This window comes from Salvelinus namaycush, chromosome 8 (genome assembly GCF_016432855.1).
Source record: "Salvelinus namaycush isolate Seneca chromosome 8, SaNama_1.0, whole genome shotgun sequence".
In the NCBI taxonomy this organism is placed as follows: Eukaryota; Metazoa; Chordata; class Actinopteri; order Salmoniformes; family Salmonidae; genus Salvelinus; species Salvelinus namaycush.
The window spans coordinates 16,871,000-16,888,104 of NC_052314.1; the positions used below are offsets into that span (position 1 = coordinate 16,871,000).

The 17,105-nt window shown below is 44.1% G+C and overlaps 1 protein-coding gene across 4 annotated transcripts in view; it reads left to right on the forward strand.

The window, feature by feature from the left end:
* Window positions 1-14,235, forward strand: part of shc2 (SHC (Src homology 2 domain containing) transforming protein 2) — a 29,142-nt gene extending 14,907 nt beyond the window's left edge. For 3 of the 4 annotated variants that reach the window (XM_038999364.1, XM_038999361.1, XM_038999363.1), the window contains 12 exons: window positions 2,251-2,321; window positions 4,335-4,395; window positions 4,483-4,602; window positions 7,238-7,291; window positions 7,480-7,531; window positions 7,749-7,875; window positions 9,041-9,218; window positions 9,623-9,716; window positions 11,059-11,229; window positions 11,412-11,710; window positions 12,281-12,449; window positions 12,667-14,235. In XM_038999364.1, the coding sequence (XP_038855292.1) occupies window positions 2,251-2,321; window positions 4,335-4,395; window positions 4,483-4,602; window positions 7,238-7,291; window positions 7,480-7,531; window positions 7,749-7,875; window positions 9,041-9,218; window positions 9,623-9,716; window positions 11,059-11,229; window positions 11,412-11,710; window positions 12,281-12,449; window positions 12,667-12,689 (1,419 nt within the window). In that variant the 3' untranslated portion in view covers window positions 12,690-14,235. The remainder of the gene's footprint in view (window positions 1-2,250; window positions 2,322-4,334; window positions 4,396-4,482; window positions 4,603-7,237; window positions 7,292-7,479; window positions 7,532-7,748; window positions 7,876-9,040; window positions 9,219-9,622; window positions 9,717-11,058; window positions 11,230-11,411; window positions 11,711-12,280; window positions 12,450-12,666) is intronic. The other variant, XM_038999362.1, reaches the window with a different exon arrangement.
* The last annotated feature ends 2,870 nt before the right edge of the window (window positions 14,236-17,105 follow it).

The following is a 17,105-nucleotide window of genomic DNA, read 5'->3' on the forward strand; positions in this document are numbered from 1 at the left end:
CTGCATCACAGGTTTCTGGAAGGGAGTATTAGAGATTATGTCGGGGGGGCAGAAGTAGAGCAAAGCGCTCGAAAGCACAGTGTATCGTCCGAGAGAGTGACAATGAAGGAATTGAGAAGAAGCTAGAGAGAAGGAGAGGGAAAAGGAGGGAGAGGAGGAGACTGTCTGACTGATGGAAGACTTCCCCTGTCTCCTAATCTGGTTAGGGTGCTTGTTTAGCTCTCAGGCAGTGGAGTTAGCCTGATTATTTCTTTCCCTGTCTCTGGCAGCAGCCAGCCACAACAACAGATCCAGACAAACTACACATACAGTAACAAGACATTGATTGAGCTTGAGTCAAATGAGGATGCATAGGTTGGCTAAGCTCGTACACCTGTGAAAGTGAAGGGGACTACAGTATACCTATCCCATACACTGAATGTACAACACATTAAGAACGTTCTTCCTAATATTGGGTTGCCTCAATTCATCATGGGCTCTACAAGGTGTTGAAAGAGTTCCACAGGGATGCTGGCCCATGTTGACTCCAGTGCTTCCCACAGTTGTGTCAAGTTAGCTGGATGTCCTTTGGGTGGTGGACCATTTTTGAGACACACAGTAAACTGTTGAGCATGAAAAACCCAGCAGTGTTGCAGTTCTTGACACAAACCAGTGCGCCTGGCACCTACTACCATACCCCGTTCAAAGGCACTTAAATATTTTGTCTTGCCCAATCACCCTCTGAATGGCACACATACACAATCCATGTCTCAAGGCTTAAATATCCTTCTTTAACCTGTCTTCTCCCCTTCATCTACACTGGTTGAAGTGGATTTAACAAGTGACATCAATAAGGGATCATAGCTTTCACCTGGAATCACCTGGCCAGTCTATGTCATTGAAAGAGCAGGTGTTGCTAATGTTTTGTACACTCAGTGTACATACAGCAGGTTGATACTGTATAGTGGAAGCACAGTCAACTTGGTGTGCTCTTTAAAAGTAGCACAGTAATGCAAATGTCTGCGTAGGTGTATCAGTCAATCAGTGAGAATTGTGTGTGTGTGTGTGTGTGTGTGTGTGTGTGTGTGTGTGTGTGTGTGTGTGTGTGTGTGTGTGTGTGTGTGTGTGTGTGTGTGTGTGTGTGTGTGTGTGTGTGTGTGTGTGTGTGTGTGTGTGTTCACTCGGCTGATTTGTTGTCTATATTGGTGATCTGTTGTCTATATTGGTGTTTGGTTTTGCGTGGGTGTGGTTGTCCCACTTAGACCTAGAGGACATGTCATAAGCGGCATGTTTTTAATTAGAAAAATCAAGATTAGCCACATCCACTCTGCCCCTGGCTCTGTCACACCTAAACACCCATGGATTTCAATTGCTAATCAAAACAAATGAAATACAACTGACAAAATGTGTCCTTTTCTGTGAGCTGTGTACCGTTGGGCCTCCGGGCATGATGCATAGACAGAAGAGGATTTTAAAGGAGATGTGGCCTATTTAAACATCATTTAAATTGGCTTCGAGCTATGATGTTTATATTACTCCGATGCTGATATGGTTCAGTAATACAGCCCATTTATTGTCCTAGTATATGTAGCATACGTATGGTGTATAATAGTCTTTTTGGTAGTAGATGGGAGTTTCAGTATGACTAATAACAGACTCCAGTGGAACCTTGGTGATGGAGTAACCTCTCCCAAAGCACTTTCCCTGGTCCCCCGTGACACACACTCTCACAAACACACACCCACACACAAAACACACACACACACACACACACACACACACACACACACACACACACACACACACACACACACACACACACACACACACACACACACACAACACACACACAGACACACACACACACACACACACTCCTTTGGGGCCTCTGAGGCTGCAGCTCCCTAATCGAATACCCATTATTACCACCTTAACCTGACCATTACCCCGTCCCTAACACTGCCTGCAAATGACTGGGCCTCAGTCATATTGACTATGTTACTATATGGGGTATTAGTACTATGGTATAGATATTTTTCATACTGTACAGTAATGTGTTAACCATTTCTGAAATACATGCCACACTGTGTGTAACCCATTGCCGTAGTGCCATGTATCAGTGAAAAGGGTGGTCATGACAGTTCCTGTCTTGTAAAGTACTGTATGTATTAACGACCCTCTAATTGGATTGAGAAAAGGAATCTAGAGAAGAATAAATCTGGGTTGGAAATCTGTCATGTAATAAAGTATGTTGTTTTTCTGTCTTTGCAGTACATGGGCTGCATTGAGGTGTTGAAGTCGATGCGATCGCTGGACTTCAACACTCGGACCCAGGTGACGAGGTAAGCGAGAGTTGAGTATGTCCTGCTTGTGATGAGTCAGTAGAACCCGATCTGAGCAGAGGGAGAAGGTAAACACAAGTCACAGTGATACCAAATCAGGTAGAGATTCACAGGCATGCCAGTCCTGCTTTCCCATGTAATGATATCACTAGAGGGAAACAGTTCCTGCAGAAGGCCCAGAATACTGTGTGACATTTTGACTGAGCCATTTATGCATGTAAATGGCACATGTGAGCTTTTGCTGTGTGTGTGACTGTTGGCACTCACATGTGTGTTTGTGTGTCTGTGTGCGCGGGGCTCCTTGCCTGAGTTGGAGCAGTGTAGTCCCTCCCTATATTTCTCTCCTCCATGATCGATTGTCAGTAATCTGAGCCCACACACACACAGGGCTTAAGTGCTGGGGGAGAGGCAGAGATGGAGTGATGGAGAGATCTATTATTGATGATGCTCGCTAATGACTGTGGAGAGCTGAGCTGCAGTGGTCCACATGGACTCTACCCTGCCTGTCTGTGGGAGACAGAGTAAAACAACAAGGAAGAAGGAAGTGGGAGAAATATAATGTTTATATGGTTTAAAGAGCAGAGATTGAAGATGGATGTATTTATGACAGTGTTATGGTAAGATCTATGATATAATGAACTTACCAGTGCTCCGTTTGAATAATTTAGTAACGAGCTCAGTTGTCATTGCTTTCAGAATGACATTTGTTTACACTATACCGTTATTGTTTTTCCTGTTTTTCCTGTTCTGCTTCTATTCGTTTTTTTCCTGTTGTGTATTTTCTGCAGTCGTTTGTTATTGGCAGCTTAACAAAAAGCCTGTCATTCCCCATGAAACAACTTCAAAGACTGCCTGGAGATTAAACCACTGATTATTTGTTGGTCCAGCATGAGTCTGGAGGTCCTCTTTGACAGGTCATGCAGTGTCATGGTTTTGAACCAATATGCTCCAATGGGACTGTACTTGGCCAGGACAGAGACTGCAGACTAACACACCAAAACACTCACGCCCAGGATCCATGCACTGCTATTCTCCCAGGCCTCAAGTTGAGTCACATGCAAATGCTGTTTTCCAAAACTCTCTTAAAAGTCCTTTACTGGAGATGAACGCTGATCCTTGACTCTAGCTGGTGCCACCACCTGTCCCCTCTGTCCCCTGACAGACGCTGTGTTCCGGCTATCTCTGCCACCACACAAGGGGACAACATCATCAGACATCCTCACTCATTAGTCCCCAAGGCTGCCCATGCTAACAGTTAGAGCAGCCTAATGGCATAGAATACACTGCAGTAGTACACCACAAAATGTGGCTCTCCCATTGCTTCTGAATCAGGAGGATAAATGGAGAGGAAAAGTAAGGCTAATCGAATAGAGCCTAATGAGCCCATAAATCCTCAGACCAAGACATCAATCATGCTGAGATGTTTTTGTTCCTTACCCAAACAGAATTTACTGGGGAGAATGTGCTTATGTGAACTCAGCTGAATAGGATATTGATATTAAGTGTTCCTCCTGTTAGCCTTGTGTAAACTGAGATTAGACATCTTCTGTCCTGCTTTGATCTGAGGGACCTCACCATGACCTTTGAAGTGAGATGGATTGGTGACCCCTGACCTCTAACCTGAGGCTGAGGGAGGGGCTACTGACCTGCTTTCTCTATAGCTTACGTAACCACTTCACCCATAGGCTGTCTATAGGTTGATGATGGAGTACAGTTAGACTTTTCAACCTTTTCCCCATGTAGCTGCTTGATGCTGAATTCCAAATTGACCCCTAGCCCATATCCTCTTTAGTAGATCTGAGTGGATTGGCTAGGTGTATTCAACATGGCAAGATGCTCTTCTAGCCTATCAAAGGGCAAGATGGAAATATTACCATGATGCTCAGAACTAGAACTCTTCAAGGGTATGGTTAAGGGGGAGATATGGGATTCAGTATGGCTGTAACTGTCTCGTCTTAGTGTGTTGTCATTGTGACCCCTTTGCCTCTCCTCTTTCCCTCTCCACCCACCCAGGGAGGCCATCAACAGACTGTGTGAAGCTGTGCCTGGGAGTAAGGGGGCCTGGAGGAAGAAGGTGGGTGAAAAAATATGTTGACGCAACACTGTAGTTAAGTGTGTGTGTGTGTGATGCTAACCCAGGCTCTGTGCTCCTGTCCTGAAGAACATTAACAAGGCCCTGCAGACCATCATGGGGAAGAGTAACCTGCGCTTCGCTGGTATGGGCATCGCTGTCAACATCTCTATAGAGGGCCTCAACCTGCTCATCCCCACGACACGACAGGTTAGGGATCCCCTCTCTTCAACTAACCACAGAACATAGCACAGGATATCACACCCAGGGCCATCAGTGGAGTATGGCAGTCGCATATCCTAGCTTAAGACCAAAAATATAAAAGCAGGCTGCAAAAAAGTAGACCAAAATTATTCCAATCCCGATTCAAATGTATTAGTTGGCTGGCTTTATGACCATGCAGAGCATCGCTCGGAGAGAAGCTACCAGTCTAGCCTGCATGCCTTTCTCTCACTTTAAAGTGGAAGTGAAACGCTCAAATCAACCTACATCATTGTTTTACATGTCGATGTTAGGTTTTCTTGTTGAATGTGCTTTTAGAACATAATATTATATGTTTTTTGAGCGCTTAGCACAAGCTTAGAGAGATGTGGCCGCAGCCATATTGAAACAACGTCATGGGAATGGTAGAGCATCCGTGTGCCTACTTTACTCATGGATTTTTTAAAACAAGAATCTGATAAAGAATGAATAAACTTAAAGTTAAAACTACCAATTTGAGATGGAAAAACAACAAAATACACACAATCATGTTAACAAGCTTTTATAAACCGGTTAAAAATCCACTTGCATACATTTTTGAGCTCATTCAGCTGTAGGCTACATTACAGTGATTTTCACATGGGCAGTGGATCTACTTTTACCCGACATTGTGTAAGCTAGCTAAATGCATGATGTCCACAAGAACAAAGTTGGTAGCTAGCATCGAATAAGCCGGAATAGTCCAGTCAAAAACCCACTTGCACATGTTTTTGTGTTCATTCGGCGAGTAAGGTCTAGCTGTGTTAAACATTACTAGTAGTTTTGACTTTGGCATCGGATCATACTGTGTTAGCTGAAGTTAAGGCCTTTTCTCACCAACTGCTTTGCGGTCTTTTCGTCCAAATCCGTCTTATTTTCATATACTGTGTTTTTATTGTTGTCAAAATGAAAGCATTCTCATTGAGGCTACTAACATGCATTGTAATCTGTGCTGCCTGTCAGCCGAACCATTCAAGGGATGTCATTGTTGACACGTTATCAAGATGGCGGCACGTAGTAGTCAGATGAGGCAATTTCCAAACGTTTTAACATAAATATGAGTTTTAGCAGTTTTAAGGGTAGCATCATGCTTCTTTATCACATTTAGTTAACAAAATCATCTTAACTTACTAAAATATTTCAGTTAATCTTTAAGAAGGCAAAGAGCAGAGACAGTGCCAGACAGTTTGCTTTGCCGGTCAGACATTTAGGCAGTGCACCAATTGATTTGAATTTGATGTCTGCATTTGACCTCGGCCTAGTAAGCCTCGTGGCCAGCTGTTTTATGCATCTGTTACTTTCACATTGATCTCGGCATTTGAAGTTGGCCTTGTTGTGACTTGACAGCGTGTGTTATGCATCTATTTCACGTTGCACGGTATGGGCCTTTCCACAAGTAAATGCATCATTTTATGATGCGGTTGACATTGTATATGCATTTCCTGTCACGCCCTGACCTTAGAGATCCTTTTAATTCTCTATTTGGTTAGGTCAGGGTGTGACTAGGGTGGGCAATCTATGTTTTCTATTTCTTTGTTGGCCGGGTATGGTTCCCAATCAGAGGCAGCTGTCTATCGTTGTCTCTGATTGGGGATCATACTTAGGCAGCCTTTTTTCCACCTGTAGTTTGTGGGATCTTGTTTTTGGTACTGTGCTGACGTTACGTTTCGCTTTGTATTTGTTGTTTTTTTGGTGTTCATTTAATAAATTAAAATGTACGCCTACCACCTTGGTCCGATCCTTCCATCTCTAAACGAATGGAACAGAAGATCCCACCACAAACGGACCAAGCAGCGTGGCCAGGAGGAGCAGACATCCTGGACACGGGAGGATATCTTGGACGGTAAGGGATCCTGGACGTGGGAGGAGATCCAGGCCGGAAAGGATCGCCTTCCATGGGGCAGACGGAGGCAGCGAGGGAGGAACAACGATGACACTAGGTTCGCGACCACGACGGAAGCCCGAGAGGCAGCCCCCATTTTTTGGGGGGGGGGGGCACACGGGGTGGTTGGCGGAGCCAGGGTTTAAACCAGAGCCAACTCCCCGTACTCACCGTCGGGAGCGTGTGACTGGGCAGGCACCATGTTTTGCGGTGATACGCACTGTGTCTCTAGACCACCGTCTGCAGTCCTGAGCCTCCAGCGACGGTCGGCAGTCCTGAGCCTCCAGCGACGGTCGGCAGTCCAGAGCCTCCAGCGACGGTCGGCAGTCCAGAGCCTCCAGCGACGGTCGGCAGTCCAGAGCCTCCAGCGACGGTCGGCCGTCCAGAGCCTCCAGCGACGGTTCCCGGTCCGGAGTCCCCGGCGACGATCTACGGTCCGGAGTCCCCGGCGACGATCTACGGTCCGGAGTCGCCGGACCGTAGGGAAAGCTAGGGAATGGCAAAGCTAGGGAATGACAAAGTGGGGTGTGGGTGGGGGGCAATCACACTTCATATCACAAACTTGGCTATGGCTAGCTCACAGCAGGGTAGTGCAACACAATAAATTGCTATCTTTTTAGCTTCCTGTTTTAGGATAGCTGATTAGTAGAAGATGTGATATTGATGTGGTGAAGGACTGATATAAAGTCTACACCTTCCTTTCTTTCTCTCTCTCTTTCACAGGTGATAGCACACCATCCCATGCAGTCTATCTCCTTTGCCTCTGGGGGAGACACGGTGAGAGTTTGTAGCATAAGTGCACTTTAGGCGTTCCCTGTTTTCCTCTGTCTGTTTGTTGAAATGGGCCGCTTGGTAGACAGCATGTCTGACTTGGCTGCTTTTGACCGTTTTCCAATCCTGTGACCATCTTATTCAATTATATCCTAATTCATCAGAATTTATTGAGGTTTTTCCCTATGTTGCAGGACACGCCCGATTATGTTGCTTATGTGGCCAAAGATCCAGTCAATCAGAGAGGTATCTTCAGTTCACCGTTCTATTTCATAAACAGAAATAATGCCTATTATACGTCCATGCAGTTTCTTCCTGGCATTAAGCATATGAGGGTTTAAAGACAATATGGTTCACTAACAGGTTAAGTTAAAGATATTGATGTTTCTAACTATTCTTTAAAATATAAGTAGTTATGCTCACAGGGGCGTTGCAGCACTCACATCCTCTGTGTTCTCTTCAGCATGCCATATCCTGGAGTGTTGTGACGGTCTAGCCCAGAATGTCATCAGTACCATCGGCCAGGCCTTTGAACTGCAGTTCAAACAGTACCTCCACAGCCCTCCCAAAGCCATCCCCACCATGGAGAGGTGAGACCAATGATGTATATATACACTAGATCAAGCCTGATGATGAGTTGGTTATTTTAATCAGCTGTGTAGTGCTAGAAAAACAAAACGTTACCCAGGACCAAGTTTGAGAAACTCTGCAATAGATGACTGATAGGAGATGCTGTGTTGAAGCCACCGTGCCTCCACCATTGTAGAAAATAGTTAGGAAGCTAAAGAAATGCATTTATTAATGTCTACATTAGTTTTTGCCACATTTATTCAATTACAGACACCTTCGTGCATACTTTTAAATTAGATTATGTGAGCTAAACATTTTTTTTTAAGTATAGAAAAACATATAAAACAATATGTATTTTTGGGCGACCTGACCAAATTCACATAGTAAGTTAGAGATCTGTCATTCTCATTGAAAGCAAGTCTAAGAAGTGGTAGATCTGTTCTATGTTCACTATTTCTATGCTTCCCATTCTTATGTTTTGTTTTTGCGTTTTTTACTTTGGTTTTGTACACCAGCTTCAAACAGCTGAAAATACAATATTTTTGGTTATGAAAAAGATATTTCACAGCGGTTTAGATGGTACAATGATTCTTTTCACCATACTTCCTTGTTTTGTCACATGAACTGAAGTTAGGCGAACTATTCGAGTTTTAACAACCAGGAAATGGCGTCGCGACTTTCTGCATAGTGCACCTTTAAAGTCAAATTTTTTGAGATGACTAATGTTACTGTCCCCACTACAACAACAAAAAATACTTAAATACACACAATGTATTCATCCTATGTGGTTAGCACACATTGGTACAGTGCAAGCACGGTGTCCTATTTAAAGCGTTGACTTGCATTTTACACTGACACACACTCAACTTGATATGAAACTCGTCCTTTTTTCTCAGGTGTTAGAAATGTGATATGCTGCGCTCAGATTTCAGCCCATCATCCTGTTTTGATCCCAAATAAATCAAAACTGTTATTTAAAGTGTAATGTGTTTCGCTGTGTCACCGGGTAGACGGAAGAACTCTACTGTACCTGTTCTGCTCTTGATTCAAATGTATCTCCTGTATCTCAACAATATAACCATTCAAACCTAGTGTTTTATGTTATCGGCTGTGGAGGATGCCTGATTCCTTTTCCTTGTCACATTTGGAAATTCAATTACCTCTATTCTAACCGTGTCACCTCAGGAACATCAGGACAGAGGACTCGGCATGGGGTGATGACGAGGACTCCTCGGAGCATGACTACTACAACAGCATCCCAGGGAAGGAGCCTCCTGTTGGAGGAGTGGTGGACTCGAGGCTGAGGCCTTGTACGGCCTTGCTGGGCCACGTCCACAGCCAACCACAGAGCAAGGCAGCGCAGGTGATTCCCCAGCCTCCAGGATTACCTACATAAACCCTTTGATCTAGTATCTGTGGACACACGACTGATGACCTTGCCTGCCTTTCCCCCATAATGTCTATAAGAGAGAGCTGTGGGCTTACAGTAGCAGTGAACTCAATAACTGTAGATGTGCCTGCTACATAGTTACAAGAGATAGACATCACAGGAGATAGAAACCAGGCCTCTGGGTTGCCTAATTGGTGAGAGGAAAGTCTTCCTTATACCCTACAGTCTATACTGAGGATTCAAACATATGGTGTCTGTAGAAGTGTATTACATAGGCAAGAGAGGAACTATTTATTAACAGGTGGTCTGAAGAGCCATAAAGAAGCACATGTCTACTATAAGTAATGCAAATGAAATTTTGTGGAATCTGTTTTTAGATGGGTTCTCCGGCCAGGAGAGACACGGCGTCCTACCCCTCAGGTCAGCTGTGCTACGAGCTTCACTGGGACACTGAGAACAACGGCAGCTCAGGTGAGACACCATGTGGCCTGATATGGTACTGCAGGACACAATACTGCAAGTCATAGGCATTATAATGGTTGGGTAAATAATAAATTTTCGTTCCCATATCATTTCATCAAAGTATATACACTACATGGCCAAAAGTATGTGCTCGTCAAACATCTCATTCCAAAATCATGGGCATTAATATGGAGTTGGTCTCCCCTTTGCTGCTATAACAGCCTCCACTCTTCTGGGAAGGCATTCCACTAGATGTTGGAACATTGCTGCGGGAACTTGCTTCCATTCAGCCACAAGAGCATTAGTGAGGTCGGTCACTGATGTTGGGCGATTAGGCCTGTCTCGCAGTCGACGTTCCAATTCATCCCAATGATGTTCGATGGGGTTGAGGTCAGGGCTCTGTGAAGGTGAGTCAAGTTCTTCCACACCGATCTCGACCAACCATTTCGTTTTGGACCTCGTTTTGTGCACGGGGACATTGTCATGCTGAAACAGGAAAGGGCCTTCCCCAAACTGTTGCCACAAAGCTGGAAGCACAGAATCGTCTAGAATGTCATTGTATGCTGTAGCATTAAGATTTCCCTTCAGTGGAACTAAGGGGCCTTGCCCGAACCATGAAAACAGCCCCAGACCATTATTTCTCCTCCACCAAACTTTACAGTTTTCAGTATGCATTGGGGTAGGTAGCGTTCTCCTGGCATCCCCTAAAACCAGATTCGTCCGTCGGAATGCCAGATAGTGAAGAGTGATTCGTCACTCCAAAAAACGTGTTTCCACTGCTCCATAGTCCAATGGCGGCGAGCTTTACACCACTCCTGTTGACGCTTGATCTTAGGCTTCCGTGCACCTGCCCGGCCATGGAAACCCCAGCACAAGAACTCCTGACGAGTGCTGACGTTGCTTCCAGAGGCAGTTTGGAACTCGGTAGTGAATGTTGCAACCAAGGACAGACGATGTTTACGCGCTATGCGCTTCAGCACTCGGCGATCCCGTTCTGTGAGCTTGTGTGGCCTATCACTTCGCGACTGAGCCGTTGTTGCACCTAGATGTTTCCACTTCACAATAACAGAACTTACAGTTGACCGGGGCAGCTCTAGCAGGGCAGAAATTTGACGAACTGACATGTTGGAAAGGTGGCATCCTATGACGGTGCCACATTGAAAGTCACTGTGCTCTTCAGTAAGACAAACATTGGCAGTAGAATGGCCTATGAAGATTGCATGGCTGTGTGCTCGATTTATACACCTGTCAGCAACGGTTGTGGCTGAAATAGCCAAATCCACTAATCTGAAGGGGTGTCCACATACTTTTGGTAATGTAGTGTGTTAGTAAACTGAGTTGTGATTGACAGGTCTGACATCAGATGGGTACCTGCGGGCAGACGGCCATCCCCCGGGAAGTAGGGACTATGAAGAGCACCTGTATGTGAACACCCAGAGTCTGGAGGGCCTGGAGCAGGGAGCAGAGGGCCATAGGGGGGCCAGGGGGCCAGACAGCCCCAAGAAAGACATATTTGACATGAGTGAGTCTCATCAACAGCTACCCATCTGCTGAACACAGCCACTGACACAATAGAGATACCGTTATTATTCAAGATGTGGGGAGTATCTGGGCAATTGGGTTGGCATGTATGGATGATGTCATTCATGTTACAGGTTCTGTGTGTGCCATGCATGTGTTTTCACTCTTCCTGGTTCTCTGCAGAACCCTTTGAGGATGCTCTGAAGATGCACGAGGCCGGTGGTAACGGTGGGATGTGCGTGTTGGAGGACCAGTGGCCCAGTCCGCCCCGGCGTCGTGCCCCTGTCGCCCCCACAGAGGAGCAGCTTCGGCGGGAGACCTGGTACCATGGCCGTATGAGCCGCCGGGACGCTGAGAAACTGCTGGTCCGAGACGGGGACTTCCTTGTACGAGACAGTGCCACCAACCCAGGCCAGTACGTCCTGACGGGCATGCACTGCGGTCTGCCCAAACACCTGCTACTGGTTGACCCAGAGGGAATGGTGAGTGATAATCGCTGAGTGATAAACAATATTGGATGGGGAAATTATGGTCTATTGGGCTGGAGAGTATACAGAAGACTCAAGGCTAATTATGTAAATAAGATATTTCTGTTTTTTATTTTTAATACATTTGCAAAGATTTCTACCAACCTGTTTTCATTTTGTCATTATGGGGTAATGTGTGTAGATTGATGAGGATTATTTAATCAATTTTAGAATAAGGCTGTAACGTAACAAAATGTGGGAAAAGTCAAGGGGTCTGAATACTTTCTGAAGGCACTTTAAATAGTTTACTGAAATGATGTGTCAGTCACCTGAAATTTGAATTTGTTTATTTAGCTACAGTCAAGCATTAGCATTGTTGTGCTAGTACAAAACATGCTAAAGAATAATAGTGGTAGCACCCCTCTTAGCAATTGCTCCAGAAAGCTGATACTTGTATAATTTTTACTTAGCTACAGCCTAGCATGAGCATTGTTGAATGCAAAACAATGGTGGTGGTAGCATCCCTGTTAACATGCATCAAGAAGTAGCCATTTAAACTCTTTGTGACCTACTAACATCTGTTAGCCCACTCCTCCTCGTCACTGCCAGGTACGAACCAAAGACATGCTGTTTGAGAGTATCAGTCACCTGATCAGCTACCACCTGAAGAACGAGCTGCCCATCGTGGCAGCCGAGAGCGAGCTGCACCTCAAACAGGTGGTCCGGAGGAAAGAGGGGACAGCGTTCTGGAATGGTAAGAGACAGAAATGACAGCCCAAAGTGATTGTGCTCAGCACTGCCTAGTTCTATTTGAATGACTGTTTTGTGATAACCTTTGTTTCAGTGTGGGCAGTTTATTGATACATTAGTGTTTTAATAAAGTTTATGTTCTAGATGTTTGTGTTCTGCTGGTCTAGTTCTTTAGTATGTGTTTGATTGATATCCTTTGAAATCCTTGCCTGTTTTACTAGGAGTCAGAGGTGTGTCCATATAACCCCCAGGGAGGAAGATCTTCACTTTGGCATATCCCCAGAATCAGAGCTTTCGCAGGGGTAGGAGGACACAGGCAACTCCCTCTGTCCAGGACCCAAGGGCATGGCTGCAGTACCTGGCTGCCTCCGACAGTGCCGACAAACTTTCCACCATCTCCACCTGAACTCTCAGTATACAGTCATTAAGCTAACCGACGCCTCAGAACAGCCCAGCCAATCACAAGGATGGAATGTGAGGTCACAGTCACATTCAGTAGTTGTTCCATAGGAAAGCATCATTTGTGAGTGCATGATGATGTTGCACCTCATACTGCTGATGTCATACGCAGTCCCAGAATGATTTGGGTTCCCTGTGTCTTTCAACGGACAAATGTGAACATTGTATATGATATGTGAGAAACTCCTGGCAGCAAAATATCACTAAATTGTTTTATCAGAATGCAGTTCTTTGCTCCTCAGACATTGGGATGCTTTAATGGACTTTTATAAACTGTTCATCTGCAGCAGTAGCACCTGCACCTTCATGATTTATTCATATGTAATCTCAGGACCTAATTCTGAAGGTGTTAAATATCTGATTGCATGAATTGAAATATGCTTCAGAGATACAGTACTAACCAGACACCAACCCTGAAAATGTGTCTGTCTCTCTGTCCCATCCATATCCACAGGAAGTCTGCATAACACAACATTGGGAATATACAGTTGGCCAAAATACATGGGTAGAACTCCGAATATCAATGTGTTCAATAATAACCACATGCTTGTCAAAGTGTTTGTATGGGACAGTCATAGCTCGTCAGTGAATACCTACCCAAGTTGTGTGTTACCATGTCTACTGTGTGAAGTTATCACACTGGTCAGAGCCTGTGCTCTCAGAAGGCAGACTATATTACTACAAATGAAGATAATCAAGACCCATAAAATAGGTCAGTGCCTTAATACTTGGTGTTTCATATCTTTCCTCCCAAATCACTTGTGCAGTATCATACATGCTATATATACCACAGCAGAAGACAGTAGTGTGTGCTGCATGTATGTATGCCCTGAGAGCAAATGGCAAATTTTCTTGCCATGCCAAATCACACTTTAATCAATGAATGGAGTGGACTGAAAGTCAAATCATCCCTTTTTATTGTGAAACTTTCTATAAGCTGCTGATGTATGGGATAGGGGGGGTGTAAATACTGTAGAACATCCCATAGTGTGTTCTGATTGGCTGTCCTCTTTTGTGTGCTTCCTATTCTATTGTACCAGTCCTCCAATCAATAATCTTCATGAGCATAGGCCCTTACTGATTTGATCACCATCCTGTGTTGTTAATGGCAACATGTTTTATCAATAGATAGGGGATCTCCTGGTATCTGCTGTGTCTTTGTCTCAGTCCAGGCACAGGGAGACAGAGGACATGGCTTTCTGGGACGTTAGTGTACTTTACAGTATGCAACTTTTCCAAATGACCCCTTTGCTTTATCAGGCCTTTCTTGTATCTACTCTTCTTTGAACTAAATACATTTTTTTCAATAAAATTTGTCAAAATTAAGGTTATTCAAGTGTGGGGTTTGTGTTAAATCCAATCCACATCATTTGGGGCGGCAGGTAGCCTAGTGGTTAAAGCTTTGGACTAGAAACCCGAAAGGTTGCAAAACAGAATCCCTGAGCTGACAAGGTAAAAATCTGTCGTTCTGCCACTGAACAAGGCAGTTAACCCACTGTTCCTAGGCCGTCATTGAAAATAAGAATTAGCTCTAAACTGACTTGCCTGGTTAAATAAATTAAAACTCTTCCTCTGTCTGGATTGATTAGGAATGTAGGCTAATGTTGGATGACGTTTTAAAGTGAGATGTACATACAGTATGGAGCGGCTCCATGAAAAGTCCAGCTGTCAGGCATTATTTGAGCACATGGCCCAATGAAGACTGGTCTTTTCCATTTAAAGGACCCATGAGCAACAACATGTGAAGTTCCTAGAAGTATGTCAAATGAAAGCTAAAAGTATATATATATTTTTTTTAATTAAGGCTATATACATTTTCCACCATTTCCCACCCTTAAAATTAGGAATAAGCAAAGACTTTGATTTCTGGTCAAACAGATGGAAAAGGGGTCTTAGAAATCATCTACAAGAAAAAGTCATAAAACGTACATTATATTTGTATATCTATTAAGCATACATCACCATGAAGAAAATGACATTCATATCCATAATTATGGATTTCTGTATAGTACTGTAACGGCTTTCTTCCTGGGGTGAAGGAGAGGACCAAAATGCAGCGCGGCTAGTGTTCAACATGTTTTAATAAAGAAGAGACAATAACATGAACACTATACAAAATAACAAATGTGAAAACCGAGACAGTCCTATCTGGTGCAGAACACAAAGACAGAAGACAGACAGAACACTTCCTTAGACAGCTCAATTATCTACACACAACAAGGGAGGAAGGGAGATCATAGATCCCTTCATTTCCCAAGGTCATTTTCTCAGTTCCAAATCACACTCATGCCCTCACCCTTTGGCACTATGTATAGATATAAAAGAGTGTATAGCAATATGGCACCCAGCTTCCCAGAGGGCAAGGAACCTAACCCTTAAGATCTGGAAGAAGTGCCAGGGGGTAGGTTGCCTGACGACTCATACTGAATGTAATTCCGCTGCTCTATCTCTACATGCAGTGCATTTGGAAAGTATTTAGACCCTTTGACTTTTTCCACATTTTGTTACGTTACAGCCTTATTCTAAAATGGATTCAATATTTTTTCCCTCATCAATCTACAGTACCCCATAATGACAAAGCGAAAAAAGGTTTTTAGAAATGTTTGCATATATATATATATATATATATATATATATATATATATATATATATATATATATATATATATATATATATATATATATATATAAAACAGAAATACCTTATTTACATAAGTATTCAGACCCTTTGCTATGAGACTTGAAATTGAGCTCAGGAGCATCCTGTTTCCATTGATCATCCTTGAGATGTTTCTACAACTTGGAGTCCACCTGTGGTAAATTAAATTGTTTGTACGTGATTTAGAAAGCCACACACCTGTCTACATAAGGTCCCACAGTTGACAGTGCATGTCAGAGCAAAAGCCAAGCCATGAGGTTGAAGGAATTGTCCATAGAGCTCAGAGACAGAATTTTGTTGAGGCACTGATCTGGGGAAGAGTACCAAAACATTTCAGCAGCATTGAAGGTCCCCAAGAACACAGTGGCCTCCATCATTCTTAAATGGAAGAAGTTTGGAACCACCAAGACTCTTCCTAGAGCTGGCCGCCCGGCCAAACAGCCATCGGGGGAGAAGAGCCTTGGTCAGGGATGTGACCAAGAACCCGATGGTCACTCTAACAGAGCTCCAGAGTTCCTCTGGGGAGATAGGAGAAACTTCCAGAAGGACAGCCATCTCTGCAGCACTCCCCCAATCAGGCCTTTATGGTAGAGTGGCCAGACTGAAGCCACTCCTCAGTAAAAGGCACATGACAGCCCGCTTGGAGTTTGCCAAAAGGCACCTAAAGACTCTGACCATAAGAAACAAGATTCTCTGGTCTGATGAAACCAAGATTTAACTCTTTGGCCTGAATGACAAGCATCACGTCTGGAAGAAATATAGCACCATCCCTGCGGTGAAGCATGGTGGTGGCAGCATCATGCTATGTGGATGTTTTTCAGTACCAGGGACTGGGAGACTAGTCAGGATCGAGGAAAAGATGAATGGAGCAAAGTACAGAGAGATCCTTGATGAAAATCTGCTCCAGAGTGCTCAGGACCTCAGATTGGGGTTGCCAAGACAACACAGGAGTGGCTTCGGGACAAGTCTCTGAATGTCCTTCAGTGGCCCAGCCAGAGCCCGGACTTGAACCCGATCAAACATCTCTAGAGACCTGAAAATAGCTGTGCAGCGATGCTCCCCATCCAACCTGACAGAGCTGGAAAGGATCTGCAGAGAATAATTGGAGAAACTCCCCAAATACAGGTGTGCCAACCTTGTAGCGTCATACCCAAGAAGACTCGAATCACTGCCAAAGATGCTTTAACAAAGTACTGAGTAAAGGGTCTGACTACTTATGTAAATGTCATGTTTCAGTTTTTATGTTTTATAAATGTGCAAAAATATCTAAAAACCTGTTTTTGCTTTGTCATTATGGGGTATTGTGTGTAGATTGATGAGGGGAAAAAATTATTTTATACATTTTAGAATAAGACTAATGTAACAAAATGTGGAAAAAGTCAAGGGGTCTGAATACTTTCTGAATGCTTTCTGAATGCACTGTACACTCAGTCTGAGACCGCCACTGTAGAAGCTGTTTCTGCTGACGTCAAAGTGAGGGGCGTTGTACAAAACAAGTCATCAGCGATTGGATTGTCTGTAACCAATCAGAGTATCAAAGCC